Source organism: Emydura macquarii, unplaced genomic scaffold (assembly GCF_026122565.2).
Source record: "Emydura macquarii macquarii isolate MOO-44397 ecotype Brisbane River unplaced genomic scaffold, CSIRO-AGI_Emac_v2 contig_561, whole genome shotgun sequence".
Classification (NCBI taxonomy): domain Eukaryota; kingdom Metazoa; phylum Chordata; order Testudines; family Chelidae; genus Emydura; species Emydura macquarii.
The window spans coordinates 11,285,892-11,302,430 of NW_027130698.1; the positions used below are offsets into that span (position 1 = coordinate 11,285,892).

General features: G+C 41.0%; 1 protein-coding gene across 1 annotated transcript in view; it reads right to left on the minus strand.

The window, feature by feature from the left end:
• Positions 1 to 2,650: 2,650 nt before the first annotated feature.
• LOC137147780 (polycystin-1-like protein 2) overlaps positions 2,651 to 16,539 on the minus strand; it is a 62,664-nt gene continuing 48,775 nt past the window's right edge. The window contains exons 34-43 of the mRNA XM_067540140.1: positions 15,475 to 15,615; positions 14,410 to 14,595; positions 13,005 to 13,332; positions 11,784 to 11,917; positions 11,534 to 11,661; positions 10,890 to 11,050; positions 9,237 to 9,447; positions 7,325 to 7,426; positions 3,970 to 4,101; positions 2,651 to 3,077 (exon numbers count right to left, since the gene is read on the minus strand). Coding sequence (XP_067396241.1) covers positions 2,952 to 3,077; positions 3,970 to 4,101; positions 7,325 to 7,426; positions 9,237 to 9,447; positions 10,890 to 11,050; positions 11,534 to 11,661; positions 11,784 to 11,917; positions 13,005 to 13,332; positions 14,410 to 14,595; positions 15,475 to 15,615 — 1,649 coding nt within the window. The 3' untranslated portion in view covers positions 2,651 to 2,951. The remainder of the gene's footprint in view (positions 3,078 to 3,969; positions 4,102 to 7,324; positions 7,427 to 9,236; positions 9,448 to 10,889; positions 11,051 to 11,533; positions 11,662 to 11,783; positions 11,918 to 13,004; positions 13,333 to 14,409; positions 14,596 to 15,474; positions 15,616 to 16,539) is intronic.

The following is a 16,539-nucleotide window of genomic DNA, read 5'->3' on the forward strand; positions in this document are numbered from 1 at the left end:
TTCAGAGATTTAAAGGAAAGAGCCAGTATGTTCATGCAATCCAACCTCCTGTATAACACTAGCCATAGAACTTCAGCCAATAATTTCTGCATCAAGCCCATAACTTCTGTTTGAACTACAGCATATCTTTCAGAAAGACCTCTAGTCTTGATTTAAATGATGGAGAATCTACAATGTCCTTAAGGAAAATTGTTCCAATAATTAATTACCCTCATTTATTTGTGCCTTATTTCTAGTCTGAATTTGTCTATCTTCAGCTTCTAGCTTCAGGATCTAGTTATGATTTTTTCTGCTGTCTACTATCAGAAATCTCTTCCCATACATGTAGGCTGTGATCCAGTATGTGAAAAAACATGTCTGAGGGCTGCTGAGGTCCCCAGTAGAGTCCAGAAGATAACATACTATCAGAGGAGAGTAGTGCTCAGGCAGAAGTTGGGCTCCATGTAGGTGTAGGGAATCATCTGCATGGTGGGCCTTTAGAGAGTTAAATAATAATAATTAATAATAAAAATTATGGGCATCACCAACACAGTAAGAACTTGATATCCTGGGGGACTAAGCACCCCTAGAGTTGTTTTCTCTATTCTAATGATGTAATTTTCTGTTTTCTTCATTGTTTGAAAAAAGCATTTGGCTAGAATCTCCCTCAGTAGTGGGGGAGGACTGGATGACTGTCATATCCTGCCATGCAGCTTCCCAAATCTGTCCCTCACCAACTTGCACCAGTGGAGGAACTTGTCATAATTGTCTCTTCCCTTGCGGTTCTCTCTCTCTCTCTCCCCCACCCCGCATCTCTTTGTTTTATTCATCTGTAATCTCTTGTTTTATACTTAGATTGCATGCTTTCTGGGGGTACTACTCTACTCTTAGTTATATTTGTGGTTAGCATCTCATACACTTGGGCTATGATCTCTTAGTGGGGCCTCTGGATTTTATCACAATAACAATGATATTAATGAGACATGATTGTCACTTACTGAGTGGAAAAACTCTTTCATTTCAAATCCTTTATAATCACTTTAGCAGGTGACTGAATATTTTCACTTTCATTGGCTGTATGTTCTGGACTGTGAGTGTCCATTACACTCTGCTCAAAATCAAACTATGGAAGGAAAGCTGGTAGTAACTTCTTATTAGATTAGTTTGTGCACAAAATCAATCAGAGAATCTGACTCATATTATTATGTAATAGTAACAGCAATAAAATAATATAAGGTAGCTAGTAATGTCTTTGTCAAAGGTTAAGAGATGCAAAGATGTATATATTGCACTAACAACACTGATTTTTCTTATTAATTATTACAGAGAACTAGGAAAGGGGCATTTTGTGTATGCAAAATGATTTGCTTGCAACTTTGGTGAATAATTCAGGAAGTTCTCTGAAAATTTGCCTCTTAGCTATGCCATTTTTTGAGTGGGCTAATTCACTAGAAGTGAAGGCAATGTAAACTAAGGACTTTTAAGTGTAGAAAATGCTGCAGCTGTGTGGCTCTAGTGCAGGGGATGGCCACACTGCTCCCCCACCCGAGATCCCCTCTTTGCTGGGCAGAATCTGCTAGCCCCACCACCCTGCCGCAGGGCAGAAGCTCAGAGCTCCTCACCCCAGTCTGGTAGGTGGAGAATCGGAGGAGCATAGGCGGCTCCGCGAGCCACACTTTAACTGTAAAAGAGCCACATGTTGCTTATGAGCCATGATTTGGCCACCCGTGCTCTAGCGCTTCAGTGAAGACTCTACCTAGACCGATGGAAAAGATTCTCCCTCGTGTAGGTAATCCACCTCCCTGAGATGCAGTAGTTAGGTCAAGGGGAGTTTTATCTACAGTGGGGATTAGTTTGGTTTTACTGCATTGCTCAGGGAACTGGATTTTTCATACCCTTGAGCAATGTAGTTATACTGATCTAATTTCCTAGTGTAGACCAGACTTAACTGATCTTCTCAGGTGCTGACCTTTCTGCTTCTCGCTATGCACCTGAGGTGTATGCTTAACGCATAGCAGCTGCACCCCTTGTCACATGCTAATCTCTACTTACCATATTTTTGCAGACTCTGATGTTACTTGTTACTCATAACATTTAAGGGGGGATTGTGTTTCTTTCTGCTGGATATAATAGGAACTAAACATTTGTTTGATAAGATCTGAAAAGCCTTTGATAGTGTAATCCTTCCTGGGACATTCGGTCAGTAGGGATACAGTGATACTGCTGAAGACAATGACTCAGGCTGGACCTATTGTCCACAAGTTGTAAGGAAATTGTCTGATGGTCCTTAAATACCGCATTTCCCAAGAAAAACAAAGATCTTTGTTATGTGCAGTGTTGTGGTAGCCCTGTTGGTCCCAGGATATGAGAGAGACAAGATGGGTGAAGTACTATCTTTTATTGGACAGGACCAACAGAAGTTGATTCAGTAAATATTACCTCACTCACCTTGTCTCTCTAATGATCTCTGTTGTTCCCCAAGCTGTAGCCGCTCCAGGGAAGGGCACCTTAGTACTGCCCTGTGTGACCTAGTTGTTGTAATGATATGGCCCATGTTGGATATGCAAAGGGAGATGCCAAATTTTAAATGCACAGACATTTAAATCAGACACTGTAGAAGTGGGACACTATCTCTTGGTGGTTTTGTGATCCATCAAAGAATTTAGACAAATTTTGCAGTGAACGCTTAGCATTTATTAAATACAAGACAGTAAACTTACAGAAAGTATAAGACAATATAAATAATTGGACATATTCTAGATCTGTTTACTACTAGTTCACAGGTAATATCCCATAATAACATTATACAGCACAAGATTTAATTATTAAATGTATTCCTGTTTATATCACAGCTCTTCAGAGGACACCACTTTACACACAGTAGCTATAATATCTAAGTCCAGCAGCAGTAGCTGTAGGCTAAAATGGATAGAGGGAAAGATTTTACAGAAAGCAATTGGTCATTCTGGTTGTCAGGTGCTAGCAGCTTCTTTCAGTTGCTCACTATTATTTGGCTTCTCTTCCTTTTTGCATTTAATCCCAAGGAAACTGAAAATTTTCATCAGCATTAGATCAACAATCTCTTCTTCTTCGGAAGCCTAAAAAAAATGATAAAAGTAAAGCCCTGAGCTGCTGTAGCGGTGTATGGATTGTTAGTTTAAACAAATGGAATAAAGTTTTGGCTCTATTGAAGTAAATGGCAAATGACCATTGACTTCAATTGAGTCATGATTTCACACAAGGAATCTAAATAGTGAGAACAGATATGGATTCAGGTAAATGAGGCAGGATTTCACTGCTAAAAACCCAGCTTGTTGCACCATATTGGGTGAAATTCTGGCTCCAATCAAGACAATGGGAATTTGCTACTGACTTCAGTGGAGTCAGGAATTCCCCACCTAACTATACATCTGATGGTTCCGACATTTAAGTGCCTTTGCATACGTGCATCTAGTGCTTACATTAACAATCTGTTCTGTTTCCCATTCCCTTGGTTTTGTATACAATACAACAGATTAATCAAGAGCTTCATGTGTAGTATCAAAGAGGATTTTATATCATGGCATCAATAGTTCTAAAGGGAGCTTTGCAATGGACTTCAGTGGAGCCAGGATTTCAACCTAAATTTTATATTGGATTTGGTGTGGGTGCATATAATAGAAATCAGAGATAAAACTAAGATTAATGCACAAAAAGACGCTAGATGCTTACCTGACTTGTGTGCACAAGTTATTTTGAGAATGTACATATTTCTATTAATAAAATTTAAGCATATTTAGAAAATTCTGGTTCTGTGAACTGGAATGAGCAGTGTAACTTTACAAAAGCTAAAATGTATTTAATTGGAGTAGATTGTGAGCTCTTAAAAGCAGGGACTGTGCCCTCATGAGTGTTTGTACAGGGCCTAGCACAGTAGACATCCCAATCCAGATTAAGGTTTTTGCGTGCTACTGTAATGCAAATATTAAATAACAGTTTAGATGAACATACCTGGTAATGTTTCTGTTCCTCACTAAAAGCAACCAGAATCACTGAAATGAACAGATTGAGCACAACAAATGTCATGAAAATGATACAGGATCCAATTAAGAAGGAACCCAAAATTGGATTATAGTCCAAAACCTGGAGAATAAATAAAATTTTTATTATAGCAGAAAAAGGTTATAAGCAGGGACAACTTAACACCCTGAAGAAAGCATCCATGTTATTGATAAAGTATACACTATGTATCTTCTCTCTCCAGGAGTGATTTTTTCATGCTGTGATGCACTACACTTCAGAGTTGATAAAACATGCTCCCATGCATGTGATGCATCCATATCTATTATGGGCCATGCTTTCTTTTGTTTTTTAAATGTTTGTGTGTGAATTTAGAGATCATGAATGTGAATTTGACAGATCTGGAGACCAAAGGCTTCTGTTTATCCCTAGAACAAAACAGCATGGGCAGTGCAAGCTTCACCATGCATTCCTGACAGTTTACCCCAGCAGTGAAAGAATAGGTCAGCCTCCATATGTATTCAGTTATTGGCCTCTCTGCTGAGGCTGCTAATTATGGTTATGTGGACACTTGTCAAACTGAGCCTGTACTGAGACCCACCAAACTCATTTAATCTAAGCTACAAAATAGGAATCAGTGACAATTTTTCATATGTGGCATCTGAGGTGGGATTAGAAACCTAGAACCAAGAGGTGAGACTTCTTCATAGCCCATTACTAGTCCCCCTGAACCAGTAGTTCTCAAGTAGGGGTCTGCATACCCCCAGGAGTATGTGGATGTCTTCCAGGAGGTATATCAACTCATCTAGATATCTTCCTAGCTTTACAACAAGGTACATAAAAGGCACTAGCAAAGTCTGTACAAACTAAAATTTCATACAGACAATGACTTGTTGATACTGTTCTATATGCTATATGTGGAAATGTAAGTACACTATATATATTCCAATTGATTTATTTTATAATTATATGGTAAAAATGAGAAAATAATCAATTTTTCAGTAATAGCATGCTGTGACACTTTTGTATTTTTATGTCTGATTTTGTAAGCAAGTAGTTTTTAAGTGAAGTGAAAATTGGGGTATGCAAGACAAATCAGACTCCTGAAAGGGACACAGTACTCTGGAAAGGTTGAGAGCCACTGCTCTGAACCATCCAGTCTCCTGCTCACTAATTTTTCAAATAGTCCCCAAAAAATGCACAAGAAAAAGCATGGGATTTAGCATCAATTGGTATAAATGACTGTACCCACAAATGTAGCTGTTGCATTTAATAAATCACTTTGAAAATGTAGTTCCCTATGTGAAATAGACCTGTGTTTTCCTTTTAGACTAAGGGATATCTTCTGCAAACACTACTGGGGTTCATGCTTACAATACTTCAATTAGATTTCTCACAATAGCAAATATAACATGGTAGTAACTGTTTGCAGGTTTGGGCAAATATTTATTGATTGATAAATGTTTCATACAAGGACAGTGTGGCATGCACAAGATAACTATGTCAAAGGTAAAGAGTCACAGAGATTAGCATCACACAAACAATTTTTAAAGCCATAAAATGACTGCAAAGTAATCTTCAGTACCAAATGAAGAGAAGCCCATGAATAATCAAAGATGACAAAGACGAACTAATTTAATCCACAAAAGAACTGTCTAAAAAAGTTGTAATATGGAAGAAGTTTTCTGAGGCGGTCAGGGAGTTAAAATTTATTAAGAATCAAGACATTAAATTTGTCTCTAGTTCTGCAAACACAGCTCCCTTTGGAGGATAGGAGGTATACATATATATAGCTTCCCCAAGAGAACGGTTGGTTTGTGTTTCAGAGGATGCATATGGACTATTAATAGTAATGTCTGTTGTCTAAATGAACCATATAATAATTTTGCATTGGCTAGCAGGGAAGATGGCTATTTAAAACCTGAGTACATTTCTTAGTGAAGGGTTCAGGAAGGTTTCAGTGAAATGGAGAATAAGGTATGAAATATATTGCACCCTAGTCTCTCTTTCTTGTCTTGATGAGAAAGTGCTCCAGACATAAAGCAGGGAGTTGAGCTTTTAAAATTAGACTTATGTTTAACACTAATCAAAAGTCTCCCTGTTTGCTGGCAGAGAGCACTAAGCACGTCTCCCTTTATGGCATCAAATATTCAATGTTTTATTAAAAATGAAGTACATTAGTGTTATCTATACTATTCGAATTTGAGTTCAGCAGGACATAGCTCCAGATTGTCAGGAGCAACGTTCTTTCTTTGTCTGAGTTTCTTCTAAAAAGGGAAAATGGTCAAATGTAGTTGTTGATTTCTCAAAATAGTTTCATGGTGCCCGGATGAGTTATTTATTTACTTTTCTGCAGCTGTTAATACATTTTGGAGCTAACACTTTTTCTTCACAAATGAGATAATTTGTTTATAAGAAATCCCACTGCTGCTGCAATTTCTACAGGAAATTAGCTACATAAAGACATCCACTTAGTCATTAAAAAACCTCAAGTCCCACTCTCTTGGCTCCATGAAACTGTGTATTACTTTCATTGAGTAACTGTATTCTTATTGCTGTTTCCCCATTCTCCCTCCCCAGCTCCTCACTATTGTCTTGTTTTCTCCTTGTTAGGTTATGCCTCAGCTATCTTGTAATCTCTGTGGAACAGGGATAAGCACCTACCACCACACCATTTGGTGAGGACAGAAATAATTAATAATCATGGGTGCCAACTATAAAATTCTGATCTGGCTTTTTGTTTTCTAACTTCCCCAAATTCTGGGACTGCTCACGACTAATTTGGGTTCAGGTCTATCTCTATATATTTGTATTAAAATATATATATATATTTTAAACATAGCCTTTTTAGAGGTTAGGTGTTTCTGCTTTTGCACCTGTACATTTCTAGAAGTTTGCTCTCTGCAGTGGCTGCTGCCATTTTGTAAAGCAGAGCCAATGCAGCATGTTACAGACAAGACACACACTGCTCTCTCTCCTGGAGCCTTTTTTTTTTTTCCCTTTCACATTTCATTTTCTTTCATTTAAAATAAATCACTTTAAAAGCATGTGGCTGCTCTTTATGGCCCTGATCCATTCCCATTCAATTCAATGGAGAGACTCCCATTGACTTGAATGGGAGATGGCTTAAGCCCTAAGTACAGAAAATCATAACAGGGTTTTGTAGTTTGGGTTTTCATTTTATTTGCCTGCAAATAAAAGCAGCTTAGTTAAACTGTAAGCTCTTTGGGGCAGGAACTATCTTTTTGTGCTATGTTTGTACAAAAGATAGGTCATGGTCCAGGACTAAGGCTCCTTGGTGCTACCACAATACAAATAATAAGTCTCTGAAGGATAGATCTGATACCTCCTCATAGTTGAAGATTCCCAGCTGAAGGCTGACCATTGTTTCTGCTGAATCAAAGAGAGTTTTGTACGAGTGCAGCTTCCAGCCAAATATCAAATTTGTCTGCAAAGGAAAGAAAGCAGATCTTGCATCATAATCACAAGGGTTTGTTGTCAATTTAGTTAACAACTTGTATGTTCACAGAAAGTTGTCCTGGTCTGACATCAAAAAGTTACATGGAGCAGGCAAGAACCTAAGATCTGTGAGTTACTTCTCCTTCATGACTGGGGCTTCGGTCATCAAGCACATGCAGACTAATGGGCCCATCAAACATCATCTTACTCAGGTCCTGACTTTCCTTATGTCAATAACAGAAGTGTTTGCAAGAAAGAAAACAAGGGAACCCGCTTTTTGGGTTTAGTTCAGCAGTATGGAAGCAAGTGATGGATGGCCATAACTGCAATAAAATATCTTGCATTCATAGAAAACTTGATTTTTCAGAGACACCATGCCCCTGTAGCTCCTATTAGCTTCAAGTGGCCTTGTGGGTGCTCAGCACTTCTCAATATTAGATCAGTGGTGCCCCTCTTGAAAGATCTCAAAGTATTCTACAAACTAAATACACATAAATCATTTCACATACCACTGAAATGCAGCCACTTCCTGGTTATTTAATACATAGCAATATTATAGAGCAGTGGAGGGAAGGAAGTGAAGAATAATGTATAACCGTGTCTCTCCAATTAATTTATTTGTTTAGGCTTTTCTGTGGTGCTCATCACTGTGGTATCTAAGCACTTCATACATGTTAACGAACAAAAATTGCAAAGCGTTAGGGGATAAGGGACCACATCTTCCTCTGTGCCTGAACAGTACTGAGTACATTTTGGATGCTACTGTAATATAAACAAAAAATAATGTAATGGAAGATGCAAATAGTGGTTTGTGTTGCAGCATCAGATTGTTTGTTTATTTTACAATAGCACCCAACCTAGATTGGTCCTAATTGTATTGGGTACTCACACACGTAGTAAAAGGAAGCCTCAATTTATAAAGAATTTACAATGTAAGTATACAAGAGAGAGAAACTGGACATGTTATCTCCATTCTACAGATGCAGAACTGAGGCACAGAGGGATTAACTGACTTGGCCAAGGTCACACAGGAAGTCTATGGTAGAGCTGGGAATTGAACCCTGGTCTGAGTCCCCATTCAGTGCTTTAAGCACAAGACCATCCTCCTTCTTTGAGATTACTGCTTTGATCTAATTTATTGCTATTTTGGAGAAGTTCTAGTCACTGCTTAATCTTTTCAGTGACAGTCTGAGAACAGATATGTTCAATATCTCACCAGCTCTCTACATGGGAACACAAATACAATGTTTCAAGTAAGACAATAAATACAAAAATTGTTACAATGCAGTAATTCATTAACCTGATCGTATAAACTAGTATATTTACACAATAAAAAAACTATATTCCTGCATAACCAGCAGTGGGCAGAAACCCAAAAAATCTTCCCTGTTTATTTTACTTGTTCCAGACCATTGTATATCTGGTGCTGTCAGTCAATCACTCTCCCCTGTTTGGTTATCCTGTAAGATCTTTACCCACTAAGTAGATTTCTGCACTTTGCTCTTTGGCACATGTACATCATGCACAGGAAATCTATATTTCTTATCACGTTGCTTGTTTATTGAATTTCATTTCAGTTTGCAAAGGGCAGAAAAGTGGATGTTTAACTTGCCACTCATATATACTTGAGTGGGTCCTCCAGCAACATATTGCAGCCATCAAACTGCTTACCCAAGATCTAGGTGGACAGCTTTATTTCATTTTACATTTCAGAGCCACATTGTTTTCACTATTCCGAAATTATTCATTTTATCTGCAACTAGCAGATTGCAAACAACAGAAACCCCAAAGATACTCACCGCAATGGAATAGGCAAGGAACATGATTAAAATAACAGTGATGAATCCAGAAATGTCACCCCAAGCCCTTTTCAAGGTGGAGGTGATCATGTTTAGTTTAGGGTTGAGCCTCAGGAGATGCCACAATTTCACAGTAGAGAGAAGCACTAGGAAAGCAATTAAGTAGCCAAGAACTGCATCAGCTGTTGCTGTTTCATTGAAACTTACACACCTATGAGAAATAAAGATTCACAGACAATGCATGTAAAACCTTCAGAACATTTCTGTGCAATGTGATTAATGAGCATGCTGGTAGCACTGGTCAGTCAGGGCTTGTCTTCACTGCAAAATTAATTCAGATTCTTACTTGGGTGTTGCACCTAATCTTGCCTCCCATTCCATCCTCACACAAAAGTCTCTTTCTTGTGCATGGTGATGCTTTACATTTAAGTTGACTGACCCATTGGAGGTATAGGCTAAAGCTCGAGTACATCTAATAGGCCGGGAAGTTCTTACTCAGCTAATCACAGAGTAACAGGCACTTAATGCAAATACTTAGAGTTTACTTAGAGTATGGGTGCATAGACCCCTCTGGAGATTGGCAGAGAAGGAGTATACTGTTTTGTTCTGAAAAGGAGCACAGTTTCCTCCTAGGTCTGTGGGGTAGCTGGCTAGACCAACTGTGGAGAATTAACTAATGCCCTGCAAATTCTATAAGAAGAATGTGCTGCAGGGAGTTGGGTAATAAATCTAGCAGTGAAGGCAGGACGGGTTTCTAGCAATAGGGCTGGAGCAGGATGGGTTAGGGCCATTCTTGACGGAAGCAAGCCATGCTACTTGGCTTTGAGAGAAGCCCAGTTCTGTTTGTGTTTTGGTGCTTAAAGAAGCAGCACATTTTTTACATTTGTTACTCTGTTTTGCAACAGAGCACACCACAAAGATGTCTAAAATCTGCCTAGGCCTGTGGAATTCTTTCCTGTTGTGACTGGTTTGTTGTTAATTTCTGTCCTAGGATATTGCTGGGTGGTTTTACTTTGAGCTCTTAAACAGTTGCCATGTTGTGTCCCAGCTACCCTATAGTGCTACGAGTACTATACGCTTTCCTGCATCAGCAAGCCCATCAGTTCCATATACCGCATGTTAGAGGAGATGGTACTGCTGCCTGCTATCCTTTAGCATTTCCCCAGATGGGTAGCTTTAATTCCTGTTAATAACATACATCCAAGTACTAAAATCCGTACAAGGATCACATAATACAGCCATATAGATTCACTTCATTCACCAGTGAAATGCAGCAATTTCTGGAAAGCATATGTCTCAGGCAGCAGACTCAGGGATTCTCGAACTTTTTTTGCTGGGACCCCCTCTGAAAATATTTCAGGCTGTGATGATCTCCCACCCCAAAAAGTGGCGACCCCCATGTCATGCCACCCTTAATTCTGCACTCTTGCTGAGGGTAGCGCTGCCTTCAGAGCACCTGGACAGCAGCTGCTGTTCTGTGGCCACCCAGCTCTGAAGGGCTCTGGCTGTCAGCCATGCACAGGGTTGACAACCGCGGCCCTGGCGTGTGTGGGAGCTGACAGCTTGCAGTCCCACCCCCCCAATAAACAACCCCCAGTTTGAGAACCCCTGCACTAGCTAAAGCAGAGAAAAGCAGGGTCATGAAACATTTACTCGTCCTTGTGATGCTGGTAGTAGCTGATGTCACGTGCCCCCAGGATTGTTCTCTTCACAAACACTGATAGGGTGCTCCAGCTGATCAGTATAATGGCCAGCTCTAGCAGGTTCCACTTGCTGTGGAAATACCTCCATTTCAGAGCCCTCATGAGTTTTCCCTGTGAAAACAGGAGTTTTAGTTCCAGCAGCCCTTGACAAGAATCTTAGCACTGTAACTGTATAAAGTGAGCAGGGTCAATCAAATATATCACTGCCATGCGTTACTCTAATAAACTCAATTCCATTCATTTCTGCTAAGGCTGCTGTTCCAGCCCCCAGCTCTGCCTGGAGCTACAAACAATTCAGTCCAACATTTGGGATTCAGAGGAATCCCTCTGCACAAGAAGAGACCCCTGCACATCCAGCTCTTGTGTCGTTCTCTAATTACTTCCTTCCCAGCTGCACTCCAGTCAAGAGAAATCCCCCCTTCCCTTTATTTATTAAAGGCACTAGGCACAGGGTCTGATTCAGACTTCGCACTGGTGTAAGTCAGGAGCAACACCAATGAAGTGTCTTGAATTACACTGGTGTAAAACCCTTGTAGGTGAGATCAGAATCGGATCCAGTGACAAATGGCAACTGAAGCTTCTGCTGGGTCTCACCTGTGCTACCATGTAGTAGATGACAAACAGGAAATAAATCACTTCTGCTGCAATAACAAAGATGTGTAGACCATCTGTGTAGGGGTACAGCCGGATGCTCTGCAATTCTGCATGCGTGAAGAAGGCCCCTGAAAAAATAAAGCTGTGTTCAGCTCTCTGCTCTTTTGCAAATTCCTTCCTCTGAGTCTGTTGCTTGTTGTGAACTGCAGTGCAAGAACTTAAAGTGCTAGAATTGAAAGTGGGCTCTTACCTAATGCGTTTGTTTCAAACATCAGGCTTATAATACAGAACAGGTTCACATTGGCATTGTAGACTGTAAATTCAACAAACACAGCTCTTGTGAAGGTGTCCAGCCAGATGTTGTTAAAGAGATATTGGAGAATTCTGCCAAAAAGTGCACAAAGGAGAGAGTGACTAGTCACTTTTAACTCAGATGTGTGTGGTGTTACAGGAGGGGCAGGAGTGTTTGGAAACTACATACAGAAAGTGGAGACGAGACAGGGACTTTTGAAAGACACCGGATCCGTAGGTCCAGGCAGGGAGGAATTTCTCTGTTCTTCTATGGACTACATTGCACAATTACTACAATGGACTACATTGCACAACTACATTGCTTTTACTCTCCTATGAAGCATCAGGTGTTGGCTGATACCGAAGCCAAGATACTGGCTGGATCAGTCACCCAGCCTGGCATCGGAAAACCTAGGTTCCTATGCTGCTATCTCCAACAAAATATAATTTATCTGTAGGCACATAGGCAGGCTTGGGTTTCCACCACTGGTGGACACCATTTCCTTTTATTTATACGCACATCCCTTATCTGCCAACTTGTCTCCAAACCTTGGACTCCCAAGGCCTCCATTTTGTGTTATTTCATTCCTAGAACCACTCTCTGTTGTTGTTCATACACACAGTAGATTTTTTCCTGTAATTCACTCCTTCATCTCTAACCATGGCTGGAGGGTGGATATAATAATTATCTGCAATCATCTGAAGAGCATAAACACTGACAGAGGGAGATGAAAAGCATAGGTTGACCAAGAAGATCTTACTAAGAGTAATGGTATGAACATGAGCAGAGGGGGATCTAAGCTGAAATATTTCCTAACAATGGCATCCAGTTAAAGTGTACAATGATCTGTCAAGGGAAGAGGTAGAAAACCTATTGCTTTAGACATTGAAAAGTAGACTAGACAAAATGCTAGAGTGTGCCCAAGAAGGAGTAATGTTGCACTGACTGGGAGGAAGTACTAGGTCTTGTCTATCTCTAATTTTTTTGATTTTGTGTCACTTGCCTGCGTAAATCGGAAATCCATATACATGCATTTAGTTCTAATCTTAGAAAATCAGATCAGGTTATAATCTTGGACTGGATTCTAGTTAATACGTGATGTAACACAAGATGATGATAGACATAAAACATGAATCAAATCGAAACCAGAACAGCAGCAAAACACAATAAAACTGCTACCTGGTTGCATTTTTAGGATCAGTTCCTAGGTGAACCACATATCCTCCTCCCCTATAGATGGCAAGTTTGCCCCACACTGGATGCCCTCTCAGTTTGGACTGGCTCTGATATTGCCATGCAGAATTCAAGTCAGAGGAGTTATCGAAGGCTGAGATATTCCAGTGTTCCCCATAGTCTGATGTGTCTTCTGCTTGCAGAGAATAGGGAGCGTGGCATTCTTGGACCGAGCCTTGCAGTTTGGGAGCTATTGGGCAAGTATCCCCCTTCACTCTGACTTGACGAATTCGGGCACTGCCTACCAACTTGGAGTTGCCATCTGTAATGAAGCCTAAAAGGGGTATGTAAAAGAATCAGTGTTGACAATATGGCAGGCTATCACCATAGTCTTAACTCCCATTTATTTTCCACTGAACGATTTTTTTTCTTGTTTATTACTTGATTCTGTTTCTTAAACTGAACCAAACCAAAACAATGTGAATTTAATACTCAAGAAAACAAAAGATTAATTGTTCTGGTTTGAGTCAGGCATAATGTAATAATAAGAGCTCATTCTTATATAGAGCTTTTCATCCATAGATGTCATTTCACAGGCAGGCAGTATCATTATCCCCATTATACAGCTAGGAAACTGAAGCAAAGAGAGGGAAAGCGACTCGTCTAAGGTCACCTCACAGGCAAAAGCCAGGAATAGAACACAGATCTCAGGAGTTCTGGTCTATTGCTCTAGCAACTATGCCGACAGCATCAGGATTACCCTACACACAACTCTGCCAATGCATCTCAATAGCACAGAGACACTCCTAATCACTGGCTCAGAAACGGGCTGAATTTATGTTTTTAGGATATGCCCAGAGAGGGACCAAGGTCAGAGTTGTATTTACTTTTGGCCTAAGCCATGAGCACAGATTTATTGGGGGAAAAGCTGGTAGTATTACTAACCCCTGCTGCCACCTCGCTGTTTGGTCTGGTTTTAAATGACAGAAGCTCATGGAAAAACCACAGGCATAGATTCTAGTACAACACTGGACATAGATTATGTAGTGTTATAATAAGGCACAGATCTTGTGCATAACAAAAAAAAAAAAAAAAGATAATTGAAGTATCAGGACAAATTTAACTTGGAGCCATTCTACTAACTTCCATGGAGATACATCAGAGATGAATTTGGCCCATTATGTTTTAATGCACAGTATGAGTTGTACCCATTCAACTATGCAGATATTGATCAGCTATTGAGGGAATGTACTGGATGACACTAACTTGTGTAAATCATTAGGACACCAGGCTTGCACCCTAACGACCCTCCCCAGCAGCCCAATATACATGGATGAGTTGGGGGCATGCAGAAAAGTCAGAATTTGGAATGCTAAGTCAAACAATGTGAAATCCAATCAGAACTCTGCACCTTGATACGAGCCATATAATTTGTTGACTAAGGTAGTTCTTGCCCATGTGAAGAAGTCCTGATAGGTGTATACATCTTGAAAGCCATCTGTAAAGCTGCTTTCAATGTGCTTGTTCAAATAGTAGGAATTGGGATCTCTTTGTCCATAGGCAACCAACAGTAGCATCCATAAAAATCCCACGTAGGCTGGAAAGAACAGCAAATGACAGCACATATGCTTTTAGGTTATTATTGATATTGTCTGTTTAGTACAGAACAATATGACAATTATTGCTATTATCACTTAGTATTAGGCTAAGAAGATGTCTGTCAAAATTCTGCTCTCTGGACTATATCAGATCAGTACTGAATTTACATGGGCTGGCTTTAGGGTGACCAGATAGTAAGTGTGAAAAATTGGGGCACCTTTTTTTTCGGCGGAAGGTGGGATAGTTGCTTATATAAGACAAAGCCCTTAATATCAGGACGGTCCTGATAATATGATGTCTGATCACCCTAATTGGCTTAGACTGTTGTTTTTTCCCCACATCCCACCAATCGGAATCTGAGTAGGGTTCAAGAAAAAGATCAGGCAAACAGGTAGGACACCAGCAATAACTCAGGCCATAAAAGTCTCAAGACTCAAATCTTCTCTCAGTGAAGTCAAGGCAAATTTTTCCATTGACTTCAGAGGAAGCAAGAATGGAGCCAAGGATATTAACTATGGGTAATTCTTGATCACAGGAAGGAGCCCTCCCACTACGCCTTTGATCCCACCCTCTCTCAGTTATTAATATCCTTCATCCTCCTCTTCTTCCTTATTCATAAAGTCTCAGACTCCACTGACCTGGTCTCTTAAAATATAAGCAAGCTGTTGTTCTCCCCTTTCTCATAAAACCCACCCGTAGCCCATTGGCTATCACCCCCTTCTAGCTTTCATCTCTCCACCCTCTGAATGCACTATTTACAGCCCATATATCCAATACATATAAGGAATCCAGCAGGATGATATTAGCACTGGTTTCCAAACACATGAAAAAGCTTTATCAGTAAAACAAGAAGATCGTTTGCGGGCAGATTGCAGACCCAGTATTTCTCGGATTAAGGCAAACGCTTTCTGCTCCTTGATGTGATTGTTCTTCATTCTCTCAATGTCTGTGGTAGGGGGTGGCTTGTAGATGTTGCTTCTGCTGTCTCGTCGAACTCCAAATAGAGGATTTGAGTCTCCTGTGTGCAAGAGCGATAAAAGCCAGCATGTCAGCAGCCCCTGCAAGCCCTGCTTTTCATTTCTAGGGGCCCCCAGCCGCTTCAGGGAAGCATTTCAAGCATTATACCAGGGTTTCTCCAACCAGTGGGGTGGGGGTGAGCAACCCTGAGCTGGGGCAACAGATTATTTCTAGGGAAAATGGAGGTACAGGGATGGGGAGAGTATCAGTGCTGGTGGGAAAACTACCAGACCCCAGATCTGCATGCTGCAAACATGCTGCAACTTCTGCAGGTAAAGTGACCAGTCTGAAAGCTGCTGACTTTTCCTCCCCACTCCCACTGTGCCCCCTAATGTAGCTAGCTGTGCGGGTAACTCATAAACACAGGGCTGCAAGCTCAGGCCACAGCCCAATAGCCCACGCCTCTCTTCTCTGCTCCCACGACTCTCAGCCCAGCTTTGGAAGGATGCCCCACCCCAACGGAACCAATGCCCAGCAGCATGAAGCCTTCTAGTGAGTGGGGGAGTGGTGAAGGGTGAGAGCTATGAGAGAGGGGGAGAGAGAAAGCAAAAAACAAGAAATGACAAGTGGGAATAAAGGTGGGGGGGGAGGGAAAAGGCTAGAAAGGAGCTGGCAGCAGCAACTGTGCAGGATCCTCCATTTACCAGCCCATGCCATCCCACAGGAGTGGGGGAAGGCAGCATGTCCCCAGTCGTGTTGCTCTGTGAGCCTGGCAAGGCAAGGGTTAGCAGCAGGACTTCTGGGCAGGTCGGAGCCTGAGCACCAGCCCCTTTCTGCACAGACCAGCAGCTTCTGCCGTTGCAGTCTCTGTGTGTGCTCCCCCAGTGCCTGTGCTCTCTGCAGTTGAGTGGTGTCCTCCTGCACCCATCTCACACAGCAGCGAATGATAAAGTCCCATGGGGCTGACCCTCAGCAGGTGTAAATT